Below are 25672 nucleotides of genomic sequence, written 5' to 3'. Positions count from 1 at the left end.
TGGGCAAAGGATATGAACACTTTTCAAAAGAAGACATACATGAGGTCAATAAACATATGAAAAAATGCTCATCATCACTGGCCATTAGAGAAATGCATATCAAAACTACATTGAGATACCATCTCATGCCAGTTAGAATGGCAATCATTAAAAAATCTGGAGACAACAGACGCTGGTGAGGATGTGGAGAAATAGGAACACTTTTACACTGTTGGTGGGGGTGTAAATTAGTTTAACCATTGTGGAAGACAGTGTGGCAATTACTCAAGGACCTAGAAACAGAAATTCCTTTTGACCCAGCAATCCCATTACTGGGTGTATATCCAAAGATTATAAATTGTTCTATTATAAGGACACATGCACACATACGTTCATTGCAGCACTGTTTACAATAGCAAAGACTTGGAACCAACCCAAATGCCCATCAATGATTGACTGGACAGGGACAATGTGGCACATATACACAATGGAATACTATGCAGCCATAAAAACCTATGAGTTTGTGTCCTTTGTAGATACATAGATGAAGCTGGAAACTATCATTCCCAGCAAACTGACACAGGAACAGAGAATCAAGCACCACATGTTCTCACTCATAGGCGAGTGCTGAACAATGAGAACACATGAACACAGGGAGGGGAGCATCACATACTGAGGTTTATCGTGGGGTACTAGGAGGAGGACAGTGCGGGGTAGGGAGTTGGGGAGGGATAAAATGGGAGAAATGCCAGATATAGGTGATAGTGATGGAGGCAGCAAACCACATTGCCATGTGTGTACCTATGCAACAATCTTGCATGTCCTTTACATATACCCCAGAACCTAAAATGCAATAAAATATATATTTAAAAAAAAAAAAAACCTTGAAAGAAATATATATGTTATTCATTATGACCATGTACCATTTATCACTGGGATGCAAGGATGGTTCAATATATGCAAATCAATCAATATGATACATCATATCAACAGAATGAACGATAAAAAACCTTATGATCATTTCAACCAATGCTAAAAAGCATTTGGTAAAGGTAGAATCCTTATCTGATCCAGGGATCTCACTTCTGGATATATTTCAATTCATAAGAATTAAGATGAGAATCTCAAAGGGACATCTGCACTCCTATGTTAACCTGAAGCATTGTTTGCAACAGCTAAGATAGGGAAACAACCTAAATGTCCATCAACAGATGAATGGATAAAGAAAATGCGATATATACATATAATATTATGAATATTATTCAGCCTTAGAAGGAAATTCTGCCATATGCTACAACATGGGTTAATTGAAGGACATTAATTAAGTGAAATAAGCTATTCATGGAAGGACAAATACTGCATGACTCCACTTATACGAGGTATCTAAAAAGGTCAGTCATAGAAACAGAGATTATAATGTTGGTTGTCAGGGGTGAGGAAAGAGGGAAATATGGGAGTTGTTATTCAACAGATATAAAGTTTCAGTTATGCAAGATGATTAAGTTCTAGAGATCCACTGTACAATATTGTTAACTATATTGTTAATAATAAAGTCAGCAATACTGTACTGCACACTTTTAAATTTGCTAAATGTTCTTACCATAATAAAAAAAAAATCAAAATTAAAAAAAAAATACATTTCTCAATTTTTTAATAAAGTTAAACTGAACTATGAACTTAGGAGCTGAGAGGATAAGCTGGGAGAGTTTGAAATGAAAACTCCTATAATGAATTAACTAATGTATTGTAAAGAACAGAAACAAGGTCAGCAAATATAAAATGAAATTCTGTTTAACTTCGTAAATGAGTAAGGAACACTATGTTTTATTTATCGGCATGGATAATGACTATGGGTGTGTTCACCCACAGTGATTCATTAAGCTTATGATTTATAACCTTTTCTGTAAGTAAGTTATATGACAATAAAAAAAGTAAAAACAACAAGTACATACTCTTTGTTCTGGCATTTGTAGACATGATTGAGAGTAGAATAAACATGAAGAATAGATATAATGTTTTTCATGTTTAGGGATTCAGGTTCCTCTACTATTCTCTTCATAAACAGATCCATTAAATCAACAGGTTGAAAACCAAGGTTTTCAAATGAAATGAGAAGAAAAAGAACCTTAAAAAGAGAAAATTGAGGGAAAACTCTTTAATACTTACAGTATGCTAACGGTAATTTTTTGGATCTCAAAAAATCTAACTAGTAATTCAACTCTCCTGATCAACGGGAGATATCCTGAAAAGGAACAATTATCTCTCCCTCACAAAATCTGTACCATTAATTCTTGAATTGTGCATTAAGTTAATAAGTAATCATTTTATAAGCAGAGAAGCAGAGCATATAATGGTTTCTATGTTTCCATTTCATTTAAAAATAAACTCTTTCCTACATCATTTTCATAAAACAGATCTGAAAATTACTTTTAAATATGCCTTTTCTGAAGGTTTTCAAAATGACCAACTCAGTCTTGAACTCCTCCCATTCCCAAATTTAAAAACTTCCTAGATTCTAACACGTAAGACATAACCCCCTAATTTATATATTTAATACTAATATCTATAAGTGAGAGTGGAACTGAAACATCACGATTAAAATAGTCTCTCAAACTTTTTTACTTAGGATTATTACTTCTCTTTCCATAACCAATTTCCACAGTAAACTCAAAATTCACCGTGCTCTCCAAAATAAACTGAACCTAGAGATCTAACAAAGTTATCACCTATTTCATTGCAAAAATAAGTTTTTGCCAGCTGCTTCATTTAGATGTTTATATTCTTAACACAGCTCCCGATTTTAAAGGCTTTTACTCTGGACAAAACAATGGACATGACCATAAGTAGTGACATTTTATTCTTCAAAAACCATAAGCCTGTCACATCATCCCTCTTTATTATTCAAAATCTATCAAGAAAAAATAAACACAGAAATGATGCTAAATATCTAATCAAAGTACTCTATACAACCCTTTAAAACCAAATAGAAGAGCAAACTTTGGACAATATTATTTTGTTTCAAATAGAAAGATGACCAAAAGATAGAATACTATACAGATGATCCCTGACTTATGGTGGGTTATATCCCAACAAACTCACCATAAATTGAAAATACTGTAAATCAAAATGCATTTAACACATCCAACTTATTGAACATCATAGCTTAGCCCAGCCTACCTTAAACATGCTTAGAACTTACATTCACCTATAGTTGGGCAAAATCAGTTAACAAAAAGCCTATGTTATAATAAAAGTGTTGAATATCGCAGGTAATTTATTGAATACAATATGCACTATCTACCCTCGTGATGGCACAGCTGACTGGGATCTGCGACTTGCTGCCACTGCCCAGCATGAAAAGAGAATATCATACAACATATCGCTAACCCAGGAAAACATCAAAAATCAAAAAAGTATGGTTTCTACTGAATGCATATTGCTTTTGAGACATCAAAAAGTCAAAAAATCATTAAGTCAAGCCATCCAAAGTTGGGGACTATTCGTATTAGCAAGTAGCCCCCAGATAGGAATAATAAGGAACTAATTTCTCAAAAGTCAATTCAGCATTGGAGTATCTGGATATCTTAACTACTATAAAGGTGAAAGAGAAATATTTAAAATGCTAAATGAATTAGCATGTGTTTCAAAAGTTTTGTGAGGCTTATTCTAAACTGTTAATATACTCACTTTTTTGAACTTCCAGATGTCAAAAGTTGTAGCCACATAATCCGCTAGTCCCTTGAAGAGATCTAAATTATAGTATCGGAGGTCTTTGCAGGACTGCAATATGTTGATCATTATTTTTAAAGGACACCCATGGATATTACCTTCAAGAATGAGTTAAATAAGCAAACAAAGATTATCAGATTGTTTTGAATGCAGGCTACAACATGCTTTATTCTTTTTTTCACATAAAACCAAAGTTTTTAAAACAAAACAAAAATAGTCTAAAACAGAAGGTCAGGTGTTACAAGTGATGAAAGAAAAATTCCCCTTACCTAGGACCATCTTACTGCATTCATTCAGGAGTATAAGAGATCGATGATTCATGGCAGCTAGTACCTCAAACATGTGCTGGCTATTCACAACAGAAAATCTGTCTAATTCCTTCAAGGCTTTCATCTAAAGAAAAACAAACTTAATTTACTATCTGTGGCAAAATAAATTAAACTTTTATTTTTATTGAGACAGGGTGTTTCTCTGTCACCCAGGTTGAAGCCTCAGCCTCCCAGGCTCAACTGATCCTTCTGCCTCAGTCTCCCACGTAGCTGGGGTTACAGGCATGCACCACCACGCCTGGTTAATTCTTTGATTTTTTTTTTTTGCAAAGACAGGGTCTTGCTCAATTAGCCAGGCTAGTCTCAAACTCCTGAGCTCAAAAGATCCCCCTACCTTGACATCCCAAAGTGCTGAAATTATAGGTGTGAGCCACCATATCTGGTCTAAATTTTTATTTTTAAATAAAAAAGATGATGTTTGGGTAAAATGACCCAAACAAATAGATAAATGCATATACATTTATATATACACAGATAAATAAATATAAGGACACTTCTATTAATTCACTTTAGCAAAGCTACACCTAAAAGCCCAACAATGCCCTCTTAGACAATTGACTTCAAGCAGTCATAGCAGGTTACAAGAAATAATTTTTCCAAATCTCATCCACTAGAGAAAATTCATGTGTTTACCTCCAGTTTCCTCTTAAGAGCATTCGGTGCATCTTTTCCAATACATTTCATCACAGCTTGTAACGTTAAGACATCTTCTATTTTCCAAACTTGCTGATCAACTAGTATTCTGTTATCAAACACAGTAAATATTACAATCACAGAATCGTCAAAGCAGAAGACAAATCTTAAAATTTCACTTGATCCAGCTCCTTCTTACAGGAAAGGATTATGAAGCCCAGAGAAATGATCTACCTGCCCAATAGAGTGTAAGTAGTAAAAGATCGAGAACCAATCTATTAATAGTGCTATTCTCTCTCACATTATCGTACTGCCTTTACTAAGGAACAAATTAAATTACATCAGGATATTACAGTAACATATCCTACGCATAGTCAACTAAAAGGGAATTAAGTGTTACTCTCACTAATCTATGTTAGATCAGTTGTATCAATTTTATAAATTCCTTTTTAAGCTGGGCCAGTGTCAAATAACCCTCAAATAATGCCTGAATAACTCTTCTGAATATACATATCAATTTTCTCCCACCCACATCAGTACTATGTTTTAAAATAAATTAATTTAGATGTCAATGGTACTCACATCTTTGTTATTATGGACCCTAAAAGAAGCATTTCCAGCCTTATGTAATCCAGAGTCAGGATTTTAAGCTTAATAAGGCATTAAAGACTGCAACTAGCAAAAAGCCTCACCAACTCCTCCCCTCAAGAAAGCAGTTTAGTTTTCATCTCAATTTTTTAGGTTTAAAAGGAACAAAGAAAACCACATGAAGAAAGCATAAGAGAGTTCTCACCTGAATCCTGCTTGTAGAGCATGAACATTCCTGCATGGCTCCATTGCCTCTAAAACAGTGGACAAAACTGAAAGGCACACGTCATCACACTCATTGATACGCTCCTATTGAAATATAATTACAAAAATACTACAGGTGATAAGCCCATAGTAAATTATCTCATCCAAGCAAAACCACTGAACTGACGCACTGAATAAAAGGACTAAGTATCAAGCCAACAATTCCCACAGTCAGTCCACAGTTAACAGCATCTTCAGGAAATAAAAAGTCATACTTACCGAATTTTCCAGCTAACTGATATACATCCTTTTATGTGTCAACACTTTTTTACCTTCACCATTATCACTGAAAACATATTTAATATTCATTATATTCCACTGCTTCTGAAACAACTTCTATTAAACATTATTTTTACCTCTTTTTGGAACCAGGTCATTACAAAGGCAAAAACAGTTAAAGTACAGGAATATAAGAACTACAGAGGTATAGAAGGTAACTAGCCCATCTCTAAAGATCCTTAAATGGTTGTGCCCTTGCGATTTTCCTAGATCCATTCCTGAGTGTCAAGCTGAAACTCTACTTGTGGATCTTCTAATTCACATCTCCTGCCACATTCTACCACTAGTATCTGGGTCTCAAGGGAAGCCTACACCCCACAGATTCTTCTTTCAGGTCCCTTTACTTAGAGTACTAAATTGGATTCCAGAAATAACAGCAGGCATAATTTGGAAAGTGAATAGTAACAACACAGCTTACCTAGTACTACTCTACAGTTTAACCACAACTAGTCTATACACCTCACAAAAGATCACATCTGAGGAAACTTAGCCTAAAAAGAGATACGCTCTTTTGCTAAAATTACATAACAACCAATCACAAAGTTTTAAGTCAGAACCAGATAAGAAATGGATATGGTTAGAAGAAAAAAACAGGTTTTTTTCCTATGAAAGGATTTCCTTAACAATTTTACAGCATTCCCTTCATATCTACTATGAAAGAAAAGACCACTTGGCTATGTGTTTGAAGGGCAAATTCACTGATGGAACACTGTCCTTTCGCCTCTATCTAAAATAAATGTCTTTATATTATTCCAACAGTCAGTAAGACATATCATCCATAGAGATGTTTTGACTACAAAAATCTACTACTCAAACCTCACCAACACAGATGTCATCCCCATGTGAGTTTATTTGTCCAAAATCTAGTAAGAGTATCACTGATCAGGTTACAGTCACTTTTAAATAACTATATAGGGAACTAAAACACAGTCTACAAATAAACATGGATATTCTGTGGTTTAAACAAATATACACACATACACTAAATAAAAGTTATTGCTTAAGAACATATGGATCTTTGGCTAGAGTCACAGACTTAAAAAAAGAACATATGGAAATCACAGTAATGTAAAAAGTTAAAAATTTCCAAATAGCTAGAACCCAATTCTTGAATTCTATAGCAAGATAGGATACATGCCAGAATTATTCCCAAGAAATTCCTGTCTTTTAAAAAATAATTATTATTTTCAGACAGGGTCTGGCTCTGTCAGTCTGACTGGAGTGCAGTGGCACAATCATGGCTCACGGCAGCTTCGATCTCACAGGCTCAAGCGATATTCCCACCTCAGCCTCCCAAGTGGCTAGGACCACAGGCAAGTACATCACACCCAGCTAATTTTTGTAGAGACAGGGTCTCCTTATGTTGCCCAGGCTGGTCTCAAACTCCTGGGCTCAAGAGATCCCCCTGTCTTGGCCGCCCAAAGTGCTGGGATTACAGCTATGAGCTACCACACCTGACTAAAAAATTACTTCATTATTATTTTTAGAAGTCAGAAGTGTACACTCTTAAAACATAAATGATTAAAAAGCTAATCTCTCCTTCCTTACATCTGGCACCATTTCAGTTACATTAAACAGGACATTGACATTCTTGCTTTAGACTAAAAATGGCTCACTCCAGCCAATTTCAACCTTCTTCCAATCCATTTTCCACTCATTCAGTGATCTAAAATACAAATTTGAGCATGTCAACTCACTGCTTAAAATTTTTCGATGGATTCCCAGTGCCAGGATAAACGCATACTCCTTAGCTAGCCATAAGAGGCTCTTTATGATTTGTTTCCTGTTTTTCTAGCCTCTTGTCCTGCACCCCTGCCCCCCAAGCCTCTTGACCCTCACTCCTCTCCTTTGATCACCACGTACAAAATTTCTTCCCATCCCCTCAAACAAACATCTCAGTTATTCTGTACTTCAGCCACACTAAATTACTTTCATCTCTTCAACTCTGCCAAACTTTTCCTCTGGGAACGTTAGGGCATTCGATCCTCTCTAATTAAAACACCAGCCCCTTCACTATCAATGTGCTCATTAGTTTAGGTATCATCTACTGAGCCTGAATCCCAATTCTACCATGGACTAGATTACCTTCCTTCCCTTTCCTTTCTCTCCTTCTTCAACTACCCAGCCTTTCTTTGTATATCTTGCATCTCTTCTCATTTTAGCTTCTTCACCGCTACTCAACTCTGGGGACGGTAAATGGGGAAGGTTTTCATAAATTTCCACAGCAGAAGGAAGAAAATAACTAGCTAACTTAAGGCCTCCAAATCATATAATACATATGCAAAAATAAATAAAAGGAAACTACCATTCCATTTGACAGTCTCTTTTAAGGAGGCTACATATCTATTTCCCATCATTCTTTCAAAATACTGTAAATCAAGTAAAAGCATGTTTAAATCTCCTTTATATTTTACCTGGGTCACCCTCAGCAAAGTCTGTACCAAAAGAGTGTTCTGAGGGATTCCAAGCTTCACTATGGCATGAAGACTGAACAGCAGGTACTTATATTGCATGATCTTGGCTTCTCTCATCGTATGTTCACAGAGCTGATTAAACGCAGGGTGGCTAAACATCAGTTGTTTTTCAAAGCGCTTCTGTTCGTCAGACAGTCTTTTGGCAATTGTCCACATTGCTGTGAAATAGTTGCTACTAGGAAATGTAGGTGCTTTTGAAAACGTATCTAACACATCACTAAGGGAATTACATTCCTGAGACAGTGTGCTATTGCTGATACGATTTGGTTTTGTTTTGTTGTTAAGAACATCTTCATTGGAGACTTCGTGATGAAAGTTTACTTTCTTCAAGCCATCATTAGATTTATCAACAGAGACAAGAGACTGCTTTGAGTCAAAAGACAATCTTCTAGCACAAAGTAGTCTGTCAATTCTAAGGGCTGTTACAGTGCTTATGCCCTTTTTTTGAAAGCCAACATCTGATTTTAAAATGAATGCATCCTGAAAGAGATATCTAATGATACCAGATGATTGCATTCTCTTACAAAAGTCATTTAAAGTGTTCCAGTCTGAATAAACTATTTTTGGTTTGCAAAGTCCCAAAGGATATAGCCTCATAGTTCTGCTTTTTGGAACTAAAGTCCTGAATTGTTTAAGGTTCCAGAACAAGGAGCCTGCTTTGTTACTCATTTTGCTCTCCACTGAAACACTTCCAAAAAGTTTTAAAGTGGTCAATATGAAACCAACGTCACTTCTACTAGTGAAAAAGAAAACGTGCTGTGGTTTTCCTGTAGGGGAAGAAGTAATGAAAAGAATAAAAATTAAAGCAAAACTTTTACTTAAATGGAATGCATTTAACAGAAGAGAAAATGGGGAACCTACGGCGCTATTAAAGATTTACATGTTTTTTTTTTTTAATCTATATGGGCTCCCTCCAATATACCACAATGTGTCCAGTTTCAAAGAAGCCAGGTCACTTTCGAAGTAGTCATTGTATAAATGAGGTTTTTTTTGTTTGTTTTTTGTTTTTTTTTTTTAAGGGAATTTCTGGTGCAAAAGCGTTCGAAAAAGCTTCCTTTGTAGGAGAGATTTTTGTTGGCATTGCTATGGAAATGTCCTCAATGAAAATTAAGGGATTAACATTGATAGATCATTTTCAACATGAGGATTTAGCAACGGCCGAACCCAGACCATCAAGAATATGGATTTGGGCCGGCAGAACGGCTCGATGGAAAAAGCAGAAAACGAAAGCGATGTTTGCATGTGGCCTGCGCTTAGGAGGAAGATCTTACACAACCAGCCAGCTTCACCAGGCCCCAGAACCAAAAGAGCCCGTCCTTCTGCAGCTGGGCCGCCCAGCATTAACCCACCTCCTTTAAACTTAATTCCGGGACAACGCCTGAGACTTTGCTCTGCAAGGTAAAAAGTCAGGATGTGATACGTTCAACCACTCAGCCCAGGCTCGTCCTCCACTCACCTTAGGGTAGAACCCCGCGTCCGCATATCGGCGCGGCCATGACAGCTTCCCCGAGAGCTGAGAGTCTCACGAGGTTTTACGGATTCCCTCAAAGGTCAAAAAGTATACGTTCGCGATTGTAGCTGAAGGCCTTACGTAGAAGAAAGCGAAGAGAATGACTAATTACCCTGGATACAGGGATGGGGATCGGGGCTACTACAGTGCTTATAAGGGCAATGTTTGATCGTATATCGCAACATAACCCATTCAAGTCCTAACTTTAAACATCTAAGCTCTGCTGGGCGCTAAACTTTGTAGTGCGCTTGCGCCTTGCCCTTGGCGGCGTGGTTGCTAGGAAACTGCGAAGCCGCGGTCCTGGCTTCAAATCTCTCTCGACCATGGCCAAATTCGTCATTGCGGGTGAGTGATCCCTGGGTCCGCCTGCAGGTTGCTCAAAACGCCGATAACAGCTCACCTCCCACGGCCGCTTGGCAGTGGTGTTCTTACTGGCTTATAGTAAGTCCAGCGTCTATACGGACAGCTCCATGCTTTGCTATGGATTTATTCAAAGATATTTACTGGACCGTGACGGTGCGCTAAGCACTGTGGGACACTTGGGATACAATGGAGGGGAACATATGTCTACCTTCTAGGAGCTTTCAGTCTCATGGGGCACAGAACATGTACTTTTGATACGGTGTGATTAATGCAATGAAGGAGACCTGCACAGGCCCTGGGAGCATAGACTCCTAATCGGGATTTAGGGGGTGGGGGAGAAGTGGACACAAGGAACTGGCTGGGGAACGTATTGCAGGAGCTGAGTTATGAAGGTATGAGGGGAGGAGGCTATTCCAGATCAAAGCAGAGAGGCTAGAAGCCTCATGGCCTAACCAAAAATCTGGATATGTGAGGAGTGACAGGACCTGGGGCTAGAACAGGAGCAGGAGCCAGGTCCTTGCATTTCATGTACGCCAAGGGAAGGTGTTTGAACTGTATGCTGAAAGCAATGAGGAGTTATAGAAAAATTTTAAGCAGGAGGGTAGTCTTAATGAGTTTGCATTTTACGAAGCCTGTCTTAGCAGCAATGGAGAGAATGATTGAAAGTGCTGGTTGACAGCAAGGACCCAACTGAGAAGACTTTTATTACAACAATCCATGGTACCTGCTCCTTTCCTCATAGTTTCTTGAAAGAGTAGACTGCTCTTCCATCTCCAGTTCTGCCTTCTAATTAATCTTGGAAGAAGGCTTCTAATTCTGCTTCCTGATGGAAACTGCTGTCACCAAAGTCACCAATGACTTTCTTAGAAGCTGTTTATCCTTTGATTTATTTGATCTCTTTGATGCATTGAACATAACTGACGTCTACCATCCACAGAAGAATTTTTTTTTTTGACAGGGTCTTACTTTGTCACCCAGGCTGCAGTGCAGTGGCACAATTATAGCTCACTGCAGCTTTGACCTCCTGGGCTCAAGCAATCCTCCAGCCTCTGCCTCTCAAGTAGCTGGTACTAGATGGGGTTTTGTCATGTTGCCCAGGCTGGTCTTGAACTCCTACGCTCAAGTGATTTGCCCACCTTGGCCTCCCAAATCACTGAGATTACAGGATGTGCCACTGCACCTGGCCCAGAAGAATATTTTTGCACGCTGACTAACTGTATGCTGGGAAGTCAGTGGAAAACACACTTACAGAGAATGCTGCATGTATGACAGTGGCAGAGCAGAGTTCTATAGGAACAATAGCAGGGAACCTTACTTAATTAGGTAAGGGCTTCCCAGAGGGAGAGATTTTTAAGCAGATACCTTAAAGATGATAACAAATTACCTAAGAGAGAAGAGGTAGAAAGGAAGGGAGTAATTTAGGCATAAGTAACAGGGAGTGGAGTTAGAGTGAGGAGAACTAGTTTGGTGATAATTGAGAATATAAAATAAGCACAAAATTGAAATAAGTTTATTAGGACTGAAGCAAAGAGTACAAGGAAGAAAGTGTCATAAAGCGAGGCTAGAGTTAGATAATGTAGATTCTTGTGAGCTATCTTCAGTAGTTTAGATTTTATCCAGAGTTTTGAAAGGGGAGGAGGACCTAATCAAATTTGCATTTTATCTGAATGTTATAGCTATAGTGTGAGAGAGAAAGACTGGGTGCTGAGAGACCAGTTAGGAAACTAGTACTGTAGTTCAGGAGGGAGTTAAAGGTAACCTGTCCTAGAGTGGCAAACAATGAAGATGGAGATAAGTGAATGGATTAGAGGGATACTAGGGAGGCAGAATCTATAGAACTGGATGTCTAATTGAGTGGAGGAGGGCAGATAAGGGAGAAAAAGGAGTTAAACATTATTCCCAAGCAGTGGTTTGAATAACTGCAGAGATTAGGAGTCACTGAAAAAAAAAATAAGCAGAAGACTAGGCTTAATACTCTGGATACTCTTACTGCTCTTAGATAATTAGGAAAATGGACATAAAAATATAAGCGACCAAGCAAATTTAGTAGGGAAGTGGTGACAAAATTCATCATGGACCTTCTGGGTGCCTATGAGACATTTTGAAGGATATGGGAAAATACAGGAGGGTATAGGCATCTAGATAAGGAGATAGATCTGAGCTGGAAATACAGATTTCTACTTGAAGCCAAGGGAATGTAGCCAATTGGCCAGAAAGAATCTGTAAGCTATAAAGACAAGATGCTTCTCAGAATGATACCTTTTAATGGGTTGATAAAGGAATAGGAACCTACAAAGGATAGAAAGGAGTGACCAGAGAAGTAGGAGAAGAACCTGGAGAATGCCCCCACTATAGCAGGTGTTTTAAAAGCATACAAGGCAGTAGTAGTGGCAAATGCTGCCAAGGGTCAACAAGAAAAGGACCGAAAAGTATCCATTGGATTTAGTGGCATGGAAGTTCCTAGTGACCTTCAAGAGAATTGTGGGGTCTACTACATTGCAGTGGATAAGAAATAAATGGAAGTGAAGAACTGAGGATGGCAAATATAGAGTACTCTTTCAAGATATTTTAATAGAAAAGTACATATGAAAGGCAATAGCTAGAGTGGGGGATGATGTTTCTTAGGACAGGAGAAACAATATAATGAGTATATTTAAATATGACAGAAAAGGACTATTAGAAGCATATAAAACTCTAGAAAGAGAGGATAATTAAGCAAGGTTCCTGAGAAGGCAGATGAGGGTGGGATTCAGAGCATAAGTGGTAGGATTAGATGTAGACAGGAGGTAGGACTCCTCTTCAGTTGAAATGAAGAAGGGAGGAAAGGATGAGTCCAAATGCAGACAGGCATGTAGGTGTGATGGAGGAGGTTGGAGGTTTTCCAAACTAATACCGTTTTGTTTTGTTTAGATTGGTTTTTGTAAAGTAGAAAGCAAAGTTTTCTGTTGTCTTCTGATAATGCTGAGGAATGTTGAGAAGAAGGAAAGGATTTGGAGGAAGAGGAAAAAGTTTGGAATAGTCATTGTGGAGAAAAGAACAGACTGCTGATAAGAGAAACAGAGGGATCTCCACGTAGGGTTGAGGGCCAATTAAAGCTGGTGACCATGAATTTTAAAGGTGCCCTCCACTTGGTTCTACCATCTTTCTGTAGTGGTGCCCAGTAGGTAGGACCCAGCTACAGAAAAGGCAGGCAATTTGGTTCATCCAGGATGAGGGGTTTTTATCAGGCTTATTTTCCAAAAGGACAGTGGATAAAGATAATTTAAGACATGGGCCAGAAAGTGATGAACCATAGACTTGAACTAGACAGGGAGGCTAATAGACAGGGCAAGCTTCAGACTGGTTGACAACAGGAGTTCCCATGAGGCCAAGGAACTGGTGACTAGTAGGAGTTACTCAGGAAGAATGCTACAGAGAAGGCTCTGCCTTTTGTCTCGTCTCTCCTGCTCTATCAGCCACCCAATCCCATCTGGTATAATAGCTTTAGCTTCCTGGGTGTTGATGGCTACAAACTGTGCCTGAAACACTCACATGGCACCTGCACCCCATATATATCTATATCCAGCTGCTTGCTGATCATATCCACTTAGACATACTATAAATACCTCCAACTGCACTTGACTAAAATTAAATTTCTCATTCATGGTCTCTCTCCAGTTAAGGTCAGCATCATCTGCCCAAGCCAGAAAATAGAGGTTATCCCAGATTCTTCTTTCCCACCCCCAACAACTTCCTGACATGCATCAAATACAAAAATGATTTTACTACCACTCCTCGCTTCAAACTTTACCTTTCAGTAGCCACTAGTGAGTAGTTCATTATCAGTACTAATTCATGCTGAATTAGTAGTAGTTAGCACCCTCCTAGGGGAAATGAGGTCTAGCATAGTACTAGATGAGAATAAATATTCAGTAGGATTTTTTTCTTTCCAAATTTTATTACTTAAGATTCTGACCTCCTATGAAAATTTATTTTATTTGTATTAATCTAGTAAACATCAGAAGTTTATGTGATGGCAGTTTATGCTGTAACTTCATTTATCAAACTGTAACTATAATTCTGTAATTACATAGCAAAAGAAAACATTGCTAATTTGAACTCTTTTAGGTAGAGCAGATTGTCCATATTATGCTAAAACAGAACTTCTGGCAGACTATTTACAAAAGAATCTTCCTGATTTTCGGATACATAAAATCACACAACGTCCTGAGGTTTGGGAGGTAAGAAGCCTTTGTAGTTTGTTAAACTTGCTGATGTACAGAGGTGTTTTAATTTGATTAAATATTAGCTGGTATATTAGATTGGCTTCTGGTAATGACTGTTCATGTACTAGTGATATTTGAGTACTAGTAAACAAGTCCCTACTTACTAGTCTCAAAATAATATTTACGTTTTTTTCTAATACCTAGTAGAACAAATTCGAGCCTAATCAATACATAGAATAAATTTGACCTCATCCCCTGAAGAATCCAGGTAGCTTACACTGTGCTTGTTAATTTTTCATTCTCCTTGGTATTGGTTTCCTGTGACTTATTTGGGATACCTTACCTTTCTTTAGGACTGTGTTTCCCCAGAAACAGACTTTGAGATGTAGAATTTGGTGAAGGGGCTTTACTGGGAAGAGGTCTTGGGAAAAGCATGCTGAGAAGGAATGAGGGCAGGAGGATTGGTAAAGGGAGAAGTTGAACTTTGACACAACTGCCACAGAGGGCTCAGCAGATCCCACGGTGAACTCTTGATGGCTTTTCAGAGGTTTTCCAAACTCTGAGGCAAGGTAGCTGAGCTTTTGTGCTCCCTCCTTGGCCAGCCATTGAATATCAGCTGCCCCTGGGAAGGAACTTAACCTTAGGCAAGGCAATTTTTGTCAGATGAGGTAAATTCCTAGAGAGAGAATTGAGTGAGACTTAAGTTATCAGCCTCTAATACACCAGGTGCCTGAGAGAGTGAGTGCCTCATTTGTGAAGGGGAATCTGGAGCATATGTGACAGCACTGGACACAGTCCACCTGTTGTGCCTTTTGGATCTACATGTTCCTTATAATCGGTTCACACCATCTTGGATTCTGGTTGCCATCTTTCCCTGGGGAAACTTTATAAGAGAAAGGATAGTCAAATGAACTATAGTCTCCACTGCTCATAGTCTTAGAGCCAAACTGACACTCATCACCTGTCTTCTCTCCCTCTTTTCTCTACTATCCATTATAGATTTCCCTCACTCTCTGCTGGTCTAGTCTTCAGCTAAGCTATCTCATCTGCTGGGTTGTTTAGTGCTCTGTTACAATAAATGTTCTCTGGTTGGCACTGCCCACTGACCTCTATTGTTTCAGGATTTTATCATCTCAATTGCCAGGGAGTTCAGGTCTATAGCACCATGTCCTTCAACAGCCTTGGCCACAATCATATGAAAAAATGCTCCACATCACAGATTATTAGAGAAATGCAAATCAAAACCACAATGAGATACCATCTCATGGGCGGGCGTGGTGGCTTAAGCCTGTAATCCAAGCACTTTGGAGGCCAAGGTGGGTGGATCACCTGAGGTTGGGAGTTCAAGACCAGCCTGACCAAAATGGTGAAACCCCATCTTTATTAAAAAAAAAAAAAAAAAGAGAGAGAGAGATACCATCTCATACCAGTGAGAATAGCTATTATTTAAGAGTCAAAAAATAACAGATGCTGGCAAGATTGTGGAGAAAAAGGAACAGTTATACACTATTGGTGGGAGTGTATAAGATGGAAATATCCTTCAACCCAGAAATCCCGTTACTGTGTATATACCCCCCAAAATAGAAATAATTCTTTTATAAAGACAAGATGCACATATATGTTCATTGCAACACTATTCACAATATTGTAGACATGGAATCAATCTAAATGCCTATCAGTGTTTGACGGGATAAAGAAAATGTGGTACATATACATTAGGAAATATTAAGCAGACATAAAAAAGAATGTTTGCTCTAAGTGAGATAAGGGCAGGCAGATCTTCAGTGTCAGCAAGGGAAATTAGTTTCTGGGATTTTATTTTTTAGGTAGCCTCATTACCCATGCCTCTAATGACATGATTTTAAGACTGCTGCCATGTACTTTGCTGAAAAAATGTGGCTGTCTAACTCTGCTCAGATCTTGTCATTGGAAGGCCTAGCCTGTTCAAACCAGATAATGATAATTTAAACTTTTTCTGATGAATATTATCGGAAATCTCCAAATAACTTTTAGCTTATTCATTCAGTCTGAACTACATAAACCATGCTCACAGATTTAAAAAACAATATCAAATTTTATATGCCCCTAAGACTGGAAATATTTCATGTATAAGAAGAGTAAGGACAAAACTAGTTGAATTTTTTTAAAAAATCAGTTGACTTGGAAAATGTAACGTCTCTTTAAGCTAAACACTTGCATTCCAGGTCTCTTTAGGAAAAAGAACAACTTTCGGTGCCTTTATTTGGTCAATTAATTTGAAGAATACTCTTTCTTATCTAATTAATCTGTTACTAACATCATCCGTATTTTCTATATTTACATTTTACTTTTTAAAGATATCTAAATTATATTATGTATAAGTAGTGACATTAAAAACAACCTAGTATTTTAATGTTTGAATTCTAAAGCATGAAATTGAATTATCCAGCAGATTTAATATGTGACTTCACTTGGAATGTCATTCAACAGGATTGGCTAAAAGATGTGTGTGAAAAGAATAAATGGAGTCACAAGAATTCCCCCATCATCTGGAGAGAGCTGTTGGATCGTGGAGGCAAGGGTTTGCTTTTGGGAGGATATAATGAGTTCCTGGAGCATGCCCAGGTATATGTTAACTTGACTTATCTGTTCTAACAATGATAATTCTCTTACATTATTTTATTTTTCAAATATCTTGCTTTCTGAGTCATTATCTCATGTCTCTTTTTATTGTTTTTTGACTTTAAACTAAAAGTTTCCATTATAGTCAATTTCAACTAGTTATCTATTCTCTGATACTGACTTTCTCTTTCCCAATATTTAGCTTTACTATGATGTCACCTCTAGCATGACGACTGAGCTGATGCAGGTAATTGCTCAAGAGAACCTGAGGACACATATAGAAAAAGAGCAGGAGGAGGAAGCCCTGAAAACTTGCGTCAACCCCTTGCAGATCTGGATCACCAGGTGGGACAGTCAAATCCCAGGATTCATGAGATTGACGTTTAATATTTAGAAAGGACAATGAGATGGGATTCATTTCATGATGGAAGACTACCTGAATGTCAGGTTTGAGATTTGTGTATATGTATACTTAATGCGTACACACACACACACACACACACATACGAGACATATGTGTGTGTATGTGTGTGTGTGTGTATGTATGTATGTATGTGTGTGTATCCTCCATATAATTCATAAATGAGTTTTAGGTTTTACACACACACACACACACACACACACACACACACACACACACTTGGTCTAAAAACAACTCTATAGCTTGGCTGCTTTGCAGAAGCTCGCCCTCTCTGACTTGCTCCCTCCCTCTTTCTAACTTGCTAGAGCTTTCTTTGCCTTTTCTCTATGCACCTACTCCCCCCACAACCCCCCTCCCCACACTTTGCTCCCTTTTGCTTTTCTTCTCATGTGTGCTCCTCTTTGCTCCCAGCCTGGGCACATGCGGTCTTTGTTGTCGCGCTGTCTCTCTTTCTTTCCTTACACTGCCTTTCTGTTTCTTTTCTTCTCTCTCTCTCCCTCCCCCTGTCCTTTCCTCATCCCTCAGTTTGTCTTTTGCACTTTCCTGCTCATATGCACGTGTGTATCCTAATATATACACTCATTTTAAAAACTGTTATGAAATATTTGAAATACAGAAAGGAATTGAGAATGATGTAATAAACATACATAATCCATCTTATCACCCAGATTTAACAACTATCACATCTTCTTTAGATATGTTTCAAAGGATTAAATTGGTACAGATACTGTTGAAACCCCCATTGCATACCTCGCCACACCCAGTGTGATTACCAGAAATGCTCAGATGCATTTCTGAACTTCCCATGGCAGGCATTACAGTTCACAGTTGATAGTCACAGCTGTAAACACCTGCTGAATTGTGGTTACAGATACACCATAAATAGCCTATGTTGATCTGAGCCATCTTTGTAAGGATTTTTCTGTGTAAGAATTTGGAAAAGGCAGTCCTTTCCAAAAAAAAAAAAAAGTCATTACTGTGTAGATGAGGTTATATTTTTTTAAAAAAGAGCTATGGCTAACTGAAACTTATATCTTTATCTTTTTAGCGGGAAATATAAACATAATTACAGTAATATAATACAGTTTTTTTAATTTTTATTTCTGCATAAGGCGAATTGTGTTTTCTTTGAAAAACCTAATAAACAGGTATATTTCTTATTTGGGGACTGATTGCAGGTGGCCAGAGCAATGGACTGACTGGTAGTGAGAAGTTTTTATTCTTCCTTTGACTTCTAGCCTTAAAATGTCAGTGCAGCTGTGTGTGTGTGCTTATTTAAATATGAAACCACCCTGTTGATGTACATGCAAAAATATCTATTAAGAATAAAGGCTTAAAAGGGACAAAGGATGTAACTATTCACAATCCAGCTTTGAATTTTTAACAGTGCCTCTGCTCCTGCCTGCTACAACCTAATTCCCATATTAACGAGTGGTGAAGTGTTTGGGATGCAGACGGAAATTAGCATAACTCTGTTTGACAACAAGCAGGCTGAAGAACATCTCAAAAGCCTAGTGATGGAGACCCAGGACCTGGTGTCACCGGTCCTGCGCAGCGTCTCCATCTGTACGACGGTAGAAGAGGCCTTCCGCCAGGCCCAGGTCATTGTGGTGCTGGACGACACCACCGACAAGGAGGTGTTCACTCTGGAGGACTGCCTCCGAAGCAGGGTGCCCCTGTGCAGGCTCTATGGGGACCTGATAGAGAAAAATGCTGATGAGTCCGTCAGAGTCATCGTGGGCGGGAAAACCTTCGTGAACCTGAAGACAGTTTTACTCATGAGATACGCCCCACGCATCGCACACAGCATTATTGCAGTGGCACTGGGGGTGGAAGGTGAAGCGAAAGCCGTACTGGCCAGAAAACTGAAGACAACTCCCTCATGTGAGTGAATGACTCGTTATGATTTTGTTTTTGTTTTGAAACAACATGATTTCAAAGCAGCCAGGAAGAACACTGTCCCCTCTAGGAACATTCTGAGTATCTGGGATAGAAAGTGTAAAACAGACATAAAGAACTTGTGTGATTTGATTACTGTGCAAACTTTTTTTTTTTTTTTACTGGCTGCTGACTTTTGTGTCTTTTTCCATCATTATAAAAATCAACAAATATTTAGTAAGATATAATTTATATTACTCAGGTGATAATTTGATACTTGGTATTCCATTTTTCCCATTATAGTCGATTAAGGTAACCAGTGTTTAAAAAAATCTAAGCTATGTGCAAGTGGCTCTGCCCCATCTCTCACACATACGACCTTGAGCAGTCGTTTAATCTTCAGATGCATCAGTTTCCTCATCTGTAAAATGAGGACGTTAACAGCACCTATCTCCTAGAATGGATGTGAGGATTCAGTGAGATGTATTTCTAAAGTGCTTAGAAGAGTGTCTGGCACATGAAAAACATTTCCAAGCATATGAAGCTTATCAATAGGATTATGATATCTGATCAGTTTCTGCTCCTATTAATATTTGAACTGGTAAATATCCGAATCATTGAAGGTGAGACTAGATCAGAAAATGGATTGTTGTATTTGAAAAGGGAGATAATATTGGACATATTTTAGCTAGTTTTGCCTTTAGGTGGAGCAGGTGGCAACTGTGTCCATTGAGAAGGGAAGGAGATGCCAGGCATTCTCTCAAGCAAAATTGGAAAGACAATGAAATGTGAGCCTAGAATGTTCCCAGTTAGGATGAAAAAGCCTTCAGTGAACCCCTAACATTATAGCCAGAGCTGTATTATCTTATTTGTTACAATGAAACTCTGGAAATCATAACTTCAGCTACTGCTGCATACATACATTTAGTGTTTTATTCCCAACGTCACTACAACACTTAACCAAATTGATGCTAAAGTTATTCAATAGGAAATGAAAACATTTTTCTAACTATTTTATCTCTGTCATCAACCTTCTATGTGTAGACATAGACTTATCATTGAAGGTGTATGATACACTACTGAAAAATATCAAGAAGAATCTAAAACAGGGTGTATGTGTGGGTGGGGTAGGGGGGTGTTGATGAAGGTTGGGGGCTTTCAACCAGAAAGCTTCTCTCTTGTGGGTCTGCTGGTGCCATGACTCTAAGCTCCACTCTACTCAAATCCAATAAGCATGTAAGAAGCAGAAAAAAGAAAAATGGAGGAAAGTTGGTGAAAGGAAAAAGGCATTAGAGGGACAGTAGTCCAAGTAGAATTGTCAGTGAAGCAGCAAGGAGACACCCAGCAATGACAAAAGTTGAGCAAAACCTCATGAAAGAGAAAAACCACCAAGGAAATTATTCAGGGATTATTCTAGATGCCAAGAGGGTGGCAAACCTTTTCAGAAAAGCACGACCCATAACCCCTAAGTTCAGTTCATAAATAACCCTATTTATTGGACCATGTGTATTGGCTCATCAGGACTCCTTCTGTTGCAAGAAAGTCAACTCAAAGTGACTGAAGTCACCAGGTACCATGGCTCACACCTGCAATTCCAGCTACTTGGGAGACTGAGGCAGGAGGATCCCTTGAGCCCAGGAGTTTGAGGCTGCAAGTGAGCCATGAGGCTACAGTAAGCCTGGGCAATAGAGCAAGACCTCGACTCAAAAAAAACCCAGAGAACAAAAAGTGATTGAAGTCAAATAGAGAATATTTTCCCTGCATAACTGAAAAGCACAGAAGGTAGTTCTTATTTCAGAAATAGCTGGATGCTGGGGCTCAAACTGTGGCACCAGGACGTGCCTGCGTTCTCTCTGCTGGCCTATCCCTCTGCTCTGCTCTCTGTGTTGGTCTCCTTCTCAGTTGAGCCCTAAAAAGTGGCATCCCAGACTCGCATGCTTATAGTTTACCTACAGCAGGAAAATTAGGGCTTTCTTTCCCAATTGGTGGTTCAAAAGAAGTACAAATTCATCGTCCAGGGTGGGACTGCATGCCTCTCTCTAAATCAATCATCAGGGCCAGGAGGGTGGAATCTGCATCTAATGCCTATAGGTGGACTTAAGGCATGAGGACAACCCCACCTGACACATAGGGACTGACATTGGAGAAGGAACGGTTTTGTAAAGAAAAACCAGGATGTTCTTAATGAAAAAAAAAAAAAAAAAAAAGAGGAATTCATACCTAGAGGGAAAAAGGCAGATGTCCACTCTCATTTTCTGTAGCATAATTTAAGGTGTTTAGAGCTATCAAGGGCCTCAAAGCTAATAAGAAAAATGAAACCCAGCAAGATTAAAAGGCTTCTTTAGGCTGTAGGAAGGAAGCCTACCATATACTTACCTAGTCGAAGAATTATTTTCCCCATATGGGATCCCACGAGCTCCAAACCCCTGACCCCTACCCTCCCCTCCCTCCTACAACATGCAGCTGAGGGACCCGGGAACACATCGCTGCTCCCCTGAGAGTTGGGTGGTGGAGGGAGAACTAGCTATTCCTACTGCATGAGTCATTCTGATGAGGGCGGGAATCTCACATGACGAAGGTAGGCAGTGATGGTGGGCTACCCAAAATCTGTTTCCCATCCTCTTCTCCCCTAGCCTCTCTCTACTATAGAGGCTCAAACAATCACCCCTTTTCTTAGTTTCTTTGCATCTAGGAGTGGTTGAGTGACCTAGTCTCTTTGGGGTCCCCTGGGAAGAATATTTCACTTTCTGAAAAGAGAAAAGGCAAAAGAGGAAGCTTCCACCCCATTCTTTTCCCTATTGCTTGCCCTTAAATGCAACTGGGTGAGAGAGAGTGATAACTTGGAGCTGCTGCAGCCATCTTATGACCATGAGGGGAAGGCCAAGAGAATCACATCTGTGAGCTGTTAAGCCAGCACATGTCACTGCCTACCATGACTTACCTGAGAAAAGTAGTCCTTCTAGTTAGGACAAGTCAGTAGAATGTTCTGTGAGGTGAGGTCAAAAGCAGTAGAATGTTCTGTGCAGCGATGTGTTCCCGGGTCCCTCAGCTGCATGTATACAGGAGAACAGCGAAGAAGTTACTCTCCACAGTAGAAAGTGGTGTGTACTTATAAGTGAGTAAGTTTTTAGGCAAATAAATAAGTTAAATAAGTAAATAAATAAAATTATTTATTTGCAGTTTCCAGACAGCATTCCTAGACAGTTCACAATTATAAAATTGTATTGAATGCCAATGCCTATTTCTCTCCAACCCCTTTGGTCTTATTTTATTTTTTAGCATGTATCACTTTGTGTAATACCTCATCCACTACCCACCATCCCTAGAATGTTGTAAGGATTTGAGCTGATTTGTTTTCTTCTAAACCTAGTACCATTTCATAACTATTTGTTGACTAAGATGTGCCCAGGGTCCTCATTTTGCCAGAGCTGAAACCCATCAGAGAGTTAAGTGATTTGCCCTAATTGCTATTCTAGTCTAGAATCAAGAACTCCTTGTTAAAAATCAAAGCATATTAAAAAGTCCTTTCTCTCTCAGCCTCTCTTGACTTCTCACTCACTCTGTCTCCCCCTTTCTGTCTCTTAATGGCAAGCAAAGTCAGGACAAACACCAGTAATATAATTTTCAGTAGCAGTTTCTTTCAAGGAACTTTTCTTTATTTCTGTAATTTAATTATACACCATACCATTCATAGAACATTATTAGGGACTGCCAAACTATGATAATTAGGGGGGTGATCCACACATTTTGCACAATTTTAGGAATTATAAACTTAGATTGATTTTATAGAAAAAGGACCAATCCTAAAACAAACATGCATACAAACAAAAAATAGGCTTTAGGTAATTTTTATATGAATATACATTACTGTGATTTTTTTAAAAAACTTTCTATTCTTCACAGACATTAAAGATGTGATAATTTGGGGCAATATCAGTGGAAATAATTACGTTGATCTGAGAAAAACAAAGGTGTACAGATATGAGAGTGCCATTTGGGGACCTCTTCATTATTCACGCCCTCTTTTAAACTTGATTTTTGACAGGTACGGTATATTTTTAAGTGAAGTATACTGACAGTGTTAAATGTATAATGGTTGTAAATTTTTAAATCGTCTTATACATCTTTGCATAAAAGTAACTTGCATTGTTCACACTCATATTTGTTCACGCTGTCTACTGAAGAAACAGAAAATTCGACAGAATATCAACTAGGTAATTGATTTTGAAATTACAAATTTTTATATTTCAGATTGTCCAGTAGCTCATATATTCAAGTAAGGTTATCTCTAAAGCAAGCATATGTAAGGGAATCTTACTTCATGTAAAGACAGAGCTGCTATCCAGGTTGAAGTTAGTTGAAACATTTTCAAGAAAAGAATTAAGATGACGAGCAGGCACAGGCCAGGCTGGGCGTTCTGTGGCAGGAGGCAGAAGCAAGAGGTGGTGAGGAACACGGTCTTAGAACCAAGCCTCCCAGGCTGGGATCCTCACTTAGCCACTTATCAGCTGTGTGACTTTAGAGAAGTTGCCTAGCCTCTCTATGACTCAGTTTTTCATCGGCAAAGTGGAAATGGCAACATGATAAGGGCCCTATAGGGTCCTGGGGAAGATGAAATGGATTACTGCAGATAAGGGACTTAGAGCTGTGTCTGGTGTCAGCACAGTAAACACTAGCAACTATGATGAGGCAGAGGAGAAGCGGGAAGGAGCACCTCTGAAGCATTTTTCTAAACTTTGCAGCATGTTCCCAGTTGTAGCATTTTCTTTCCATTGCCTCTTGCCTTCCTTTTCTTCCTCAGACTATGGAACTTCACCCCTGCCTAGGGATGATGTGTCCTGAGTTCGCTATTTTGAAGCATGATTCCTCTGCATTTGCTGCCCGGGCAAGACCAGTGTTGCACAGAGCTATGTCGTGCTAGGCTAGCAGAGGCTAACTGGCTGGACTATTCTCTGAGTTTAGGCTTTGGATCATAAAAACTTAATTATTTTCCTAATTCTCAACATGAATCCAGCTTGAGCACCCCAATCCAAAAATGAGAAATCTGAAATGCATCAAAATCTGAAACTTTTTGAGCACCAACATGATGCCACCAGAGGAAAATTCTACACTTTGCTTTCTGATGGTTTAATTTACACAATCTTTGTTTCATGCACAAAATTATTAAATATGTTGTATAAAATTACTTTCAGGCTATGAGTATAAGGTGTATGTGAAACATAAACTTTGTGTTTAGACCTCAGTTCCATCCCCATGATATTTCATTGTGTATATACAAATATTCCAAAATCTGAAACACTTCTGGTCCTAAGCATTTAGGATAAGGGATACTCAACTGTAATTCAGTGTTTTATGAAATTATTTTGTTTAAAGTGAAGGGTACTACTGGTTGCAAGATAGTGTCTACACAGGATAAATTCTTTGTAATAAAAGTAATGGTTCTTGCCATTTTTAGCCGCTTTTCTGTGTTCCATATTTATATTATCATATTTTCAGTTTGACATTTGGGGACTCCTTTCTGCTACATCTCATTGTTTTTCACTTGACTTTTTATGGGGATTGAAGACACTTGAGGAAAGACACTAGAAATAGTCATATTTCTATCTTTGACTGTGGATACGGTTTCTGAAACTTAGTTCCACTGACCAGAGAACATCTTTTTTCACTCTCCTTCCTCTCTCCATTGTAAAACTGTTTCTCTCCTTACAGTGAGTGGGTAAAAAGAGAATTTGTGGAAACTCTTAAAAACTTAACTGCCACAGGAAGACAATTTGGAGGCATTTTGGCTGCACACAGTATAGCCACTACATTGAAATACTGGTACCATGGCTCACCGCCTGGGGAGATTGTATCTTTAGGAATATTGAGTGAAGGTAAATCTGGGTTTTTTATATCTTGTAAAATCTTAATGCCTCTATCTATGCCTTGTGCACCTAATTCTGTGTCCCCGCCTGTCTAGTTCTTTGCGTGGTCTATAAACTGTATGGACTTTCACAGTTTCATAATCATTCATTCATTCATTCAATTATTCATTCAGAAGATCAACGATATTTTGTATGAATGCATTGGAAATACACATAGGAATTAAGACCTGGCCTCTGCCTTCAGGAAACCTACAGTGGAATAAACAAGAGCCAGATACATAAACAAAATCATCTTGTTAGGTTTTCCTAGCAAAAGATAAAGGGAAAGCAAAGTCAGTTCCAGGCAGGAAGCAGGTAGAACCAGGACAGGCTTCATAAAGAAGGTGACACTCCAGTAAGACTAAAGTATGAGGAATGTTGACCTAGAAGACAAGTGTGGAGGCCGGGCGCGGTGGCTCAAGCCTGTAATCCCAGCACTGTGGGAGGCCGAGGCGGGTGGATCACGAGGTCAAGAGATCGAGACCATCCTGGTCAACATGGTGAAACCCCGTCTTT

The 25672-nt window shown here is 38.8% G+C and overlaps 2 protein-coding genes across 6 annotated transcripts in view; one reads left to right on the top strand and one right to left on the bottom strand.

The window, feature by feature from the left end:
• The window catches only part of FASTKD2 (FAST kinase domains 2), a 31786-nt gene extending 21966 nt beyond the window's left edge, over positions 1 to 9820 (bottom strand). Inside the window, exons 1-7 of one of the 2 annotated variants that reach the window (XM_017546683.2) lie at positions 9732 to 9820; positions 8216 to 9042; positions 5464 to 5567; positions 4671 to 4779; positions 3978 to 4101; positions 3667 to 3806; positions 1932 to 2104 (exon numbers count right to left, since the gene is read on the bottom strand). In XM_017546683.2, coding sequence (XP_017402172.1) covers positions 1932 to 2104; positions 3667 to 3806; positions 3978 to 4101; positions 4671 to 4779; positions 5464 to 5567; positions 8216 to 8944 — 1379 coding nt within the window. In that variant the 5' untranslated portion in view covers positions 8945 to 9042; positions 9732 to 9820. Of the gene's footprint in view, positions 1 to 1931; positions 2105 to 3666; positions 3807 to 3977; positions 4102 to 4670; positions 4780 to 5463; positions 5568 to 8215; positions 9049 to 9731 lie in introns of those variants that run through there. The other variant, XM_017546684.2, reaches the window with a different exon arrangement.
• Positions 9821 to 9840: 20 nt separating this feature from the next.
• Positions 9841 to 25672, top strand: part of MDH1B (malate dehydrogenase 1B) — a 24505-nt gene continuing 8673 nt past the window's right edge. The window contains exons 1-7 of one of the 4 annotated variants that reach the window (XM_017546685.2): positions 9841 to 10130; positions 14256 to 14368; positions 16823 to 16957; positions 17157 to 17299; positions 18763 to 19259; positions 23157 to 23298; positions 24963 to 25126. In XM_017546685.2, coding sequence (XP_017402174.1) covers positions 10109 to 10130; positions 14256 to 14368; positions 16823 to 16957; positions 17157 to 17299; positions 18763 to 19259; positions 23157 to 23298; positions 24963 to 25126 — 1216 coding nt within the window. In that variant the 5' untranslated portion in view covers positions 9841 to 10108. Of the gene's footprint in view, positions 10131 to 14255; positions 14369 to 16784; positions 16958 to 17156; positions 17300 to 18762; positions 19260 to 23156; positions 23299 to 24962; positions 25127 to 25672 lie in introns of those variants that run through there. The other 3 variants (XM_017546688.2, XM_017546686.2, XM_037745053.1) reach the window with 3 other exon arrangements.

The sequence above is a fragment of the Cebus imitator genome, unplaced genomic scaffold (assembly GCF_001604975.1).
Source record: "Cebus imitator isolate Cc_AM_T3 unplaced genomic scaffold, Cebus_imitator-1.0 Scaffold191, whole genome shotgun sequence".
Lineage (NCBI taxonomy): Eukaryota > Metazoa > Chordata > Mammalia > Primates > Cebidae > Cebus > Cebus imitator.
This window is presented reverse-complemented; position numbering and strand designations above follow the sequence as displayed.